Source organism: Eimeria acervulina, genomic scaffold (assembly GCF_000499425.1).
Source record: "Eimeria acervulina Houghton genomic scaffold, Eah_scaff764, whole genome shotgun sequence".
NCBI lineage: Eukaryota > Apicomplexa > Conoidasida > Eucoccidiorida > Eimeriidae > Eimeria > Eimeria acervulina.
The window spans coordinates 13,442-16,556 of NW_013549611.1; the positions used below are offsets into that span (position 1 = coordinate 13,442).

The 3,115-nt window shown below is 54.4% G+C and overlaps 1 protein-coding gene across 1 annotated transcript in view; it reads right to left on the reverse strand.

The window, feature by feature from the left end:
* The window catches only part of EAH_00048450 (hypothetical protein), a gene marked incomplete at both ends in the record, with an annotated part of 3,346 nt that extends 1,672 nt beyond the window's left edge, over positions 1–1,674 (reverse strand). Inside the window, one exon of the mRNA XM_013394478.1 lies at positions 222–1,674. Coding sequence (XP_013249932.1) covers positions 222–1,674 — 1,453 coding nt within the window. The remainder of the gene's footprint in view (positions 1–221) is intronic.
* Between the last annotated feature and the right edge of the window lie 1,441 nt (positions 1,675–3,115).

Below are 3,115 nucleotides of genomic sequence, written 5' to 3' on the forward strand. Positions count from 1 at the left end.
GCAGCAGCAGCAGCAGCAGCCGCTGCTGCTGAAAGAGATTTGTCTTGCTTTGCTGCCAAAGCGAAACAGCAGCGGTGTAAAGTATTTATTCTGCTGCTTTGCTGCTGCTGCAGTTGTTGCTGCTGCTGCATCTCCTGCTGCTGCTGCTGCTGCTTCTGTCTCTGTTGCTGCTGTTGCTGCTGTTGATTCGGGCTCTGTGGTGCGGGTTCTGCTGCTGCTACCAAACGGCAGCAGCAACGCAGGCAGCTGCTGCCACAATGAGGACTCAGAGGGCTGCTGCTTCATCTGCTGCTGCTGCTGCTGCTGCTGCTCCTGTTGTTGTTGCTGCTGTTGCTGCTCCTGTTGTTGTTGTTGTTGCTGCTGCTGTTGCTGCTCCTGTTGTTGTTGCTGCTGCTGTTGTTGCTCCTGTTGTTGTTGCTGTTGCTGCTGCTGCTCATGCAGTTGCTGTGGCTGCTGCTTCTGTTGCTGCTGCTGCTGCTGTTGGTGCTCTGCTGTCGCCGTTTCAGTGGCGGCTGCTGCGGGCATTACTGCTGCTATTGCTGCTTCTGTTGCTGCTGCTGCTGCTGTTGCTGCTGCTGCTGCTGCTGCACCAGCAGCAGCAGGAATAATAGGAGGGCCTAGTGTGGGTAGCAGGGGGATATCCGGCAGGGGGCAGCAGCTAACCCAGATTGGGATGGAAGCAACAGCATGCGTGGCGTGTTGTGCTGCTGCTGCTGTTGCTGCTGTTGCTGCTGCTGCAGGAGCAGCAGCAGCAGAACGGAAGACATGCAGCACTAAAAAATAAACAAACACACCAGAACGATGAGATGGAGGCAAGAAAGGAGGAAGTGTGCATTCAAACTCAAACGCCAGTCGCCTTTGACCCCTCTGCTGCTGCTGCTGCTGCTGCTGCTGCTGCTGCTCCTGTTGCTGCTGCTGCTGCGGGCAGCAGCTGTTGTTGGGGCAGCAGCAGCTGCTGTTGCTCTGAGGAGACAAACATACATTGCGCGCTAAGACGCAAGGATCAGATAAGAACAGCAGTTTGCTGCTGTCTCCATATACTGCAGCAGCAGCAGGATCAACCAGCAGCAGCTGCTGCTGCTGCTGTTGCAGCTGCTGTTCATGCGCTGGGAAGGCAGGGGGACGGCTAGGCAGGTTCCCCGTTGCTGCTGCTGCTGCCGCTTCTGCTGCTGCTGCTTCTGCTGCTGCTGCTTGTGCTTCAGCAGCAGCAGCAAAGGGGCTGCACGTGATTACACAAGGGGCAGCCAGGTGTCTGTACAGCTGCTGCTGCGGCTGCTTTAAAGCAGCAAGAAAAGCAGCACGACCTCCGCTGTCTATTCTCTTGGGGCAGCACACGACCCCACAAACCTGAACAACTACTGCCTCAACCTCGCATGCTGCTGCTGCTGCTGCTGCTGCTGCTGTAGTTGCTGCTGCTGGGGGCGTTGGCGTTGTTGTTGCTGGTGCTGATGCTGGTGCTTCTGCTGCAGCTGCTGCTTCTGCTGCTGCTTCTGCTGCTGCTATTCTTGCTGCAGCTGCTTCTGCTGCTGGTGAAGTAGCTGCTGCTGCTGCTTCTAGAGTGAAGATACACCGGAAGACATCTCCTGAAAAGAAGCTGCTCTGAGCCAGAGACAAACCCACCCTAATTGTCCCCGGGCGCTGCTGCTGCTGCTGCTGCTGCTGCTGTCGGTTCATGGCTGCAGCAGCTGCTGCAGCAGCCGCTGCAGCAGCAGCAGCAGCCGCTGCAGCAACAGCAGCAGCCGCTGCTGCTGCAGCAGCAGCCGACGAAATGCCTGGGGGCCCCCCTCTCCCCCTACCTCTTCGCCAGCACGCGGCTTCTGAGGCTCTCTCTTTACAAATAAAAATATAAAAATAAACAAAAAGAGACAGATATATTTATTTTTTTTCTGCTGTCTCCTAGCAGCAGCTCCGGTGTACAGGCACCTGCTGCATGCAATCTTGGGGCTGGGGGCCCTCCCTCTTCGCAGTTATATTTAATTATTTAATCTGTTTCTCTAGAATTTTTATTAATATATAATGATAGCTAGCTAACTATAGAGATAGGTAGATAGACAGCTAGCTAGCTAGCTAGCTAGGTGTGCCCCTACGTTAAGATGTTGCAGATACACCCCACAGCTGCAGCTAGCTAGCTAGTCAGAGCCCTGCAGCAAGCTAGCTAGCTAGCTAGCTAGAGCCCTCCAGATAGCTAGCTAGCTAGCTACGAGGTGTAGAGGCGTTGCTGGGGGAGGAGACCCTTAAGCCTGTGTGCTTGCGTCGTCTCTTTAACTAATAGCAGCTGAAGCCGCAGCAGCAGCTCAGCTGTCTCCTTTGCTTCTGCTGCTGCTTATCTGGTGTCTTGCTGCTGCTGCACTGTCTCCTCACCTCCCTTGTGTCTACTGTCTCCTTCTTGTCTCTCGTCTGTCTCTTCTCTGCTGTCTTTGCATGCATTTGCTATTAAAGCCTATCGCGGTGCTGCTGCTGTCTCCTTTGTTAGGAAGTAGCCTAACTGCTGCTGCTGTCTCTGTTGTAAATGCAGCACAGCAGCAGCAGCAGTAGCAGAAGCTGCAGCAGCAGTAGTACCTGCAACAGCAGCAGTTGCTGCAGGTTTCTTAGCTGCTCCTGCTATATTTGCTGCTGCGCTTCACTGCTGCTGCAGCAGCAGTCAATTAGAGAGATGCTGCTGCTGCTATAGCAGTAGCACCTAATTCGAGCGGTACTGCTGCTGCAGCAGCAGCAGCAGCTAACTAGAGAGTTGTTGCTGCTGCCGCAGCAGCAGCTAATTCAAGCATTGCTGCTGCAGCAGCAGCAGCTAATTCAAGCGTTACTGCTGCAGCAGCAGCAGCATGTTAGAGTATCGCCGCAGCAGCAGCAGCTAATCAAAGTGTTGTAGCTGCTGCTGCTGCTGCTGCTGCTGCTGCTGCTGCAGCAGCAGCAGCAGCTACTCATTAAGCCAAGGGTTTTGTTTGAGGGCCTCCGGGTCCCTTTCACCATAATCTACGAGCAGCTCTTCGCCTCTGAAAACACCACGTACACCCCAAACCCTAAACCCTAAACCCTAAACCCTAAACCCTAAACCCTAAACCCTAAACCCTAACCCCAAACCCTAAGCCCTAAACCCTGAACCCTATCCCCAAAC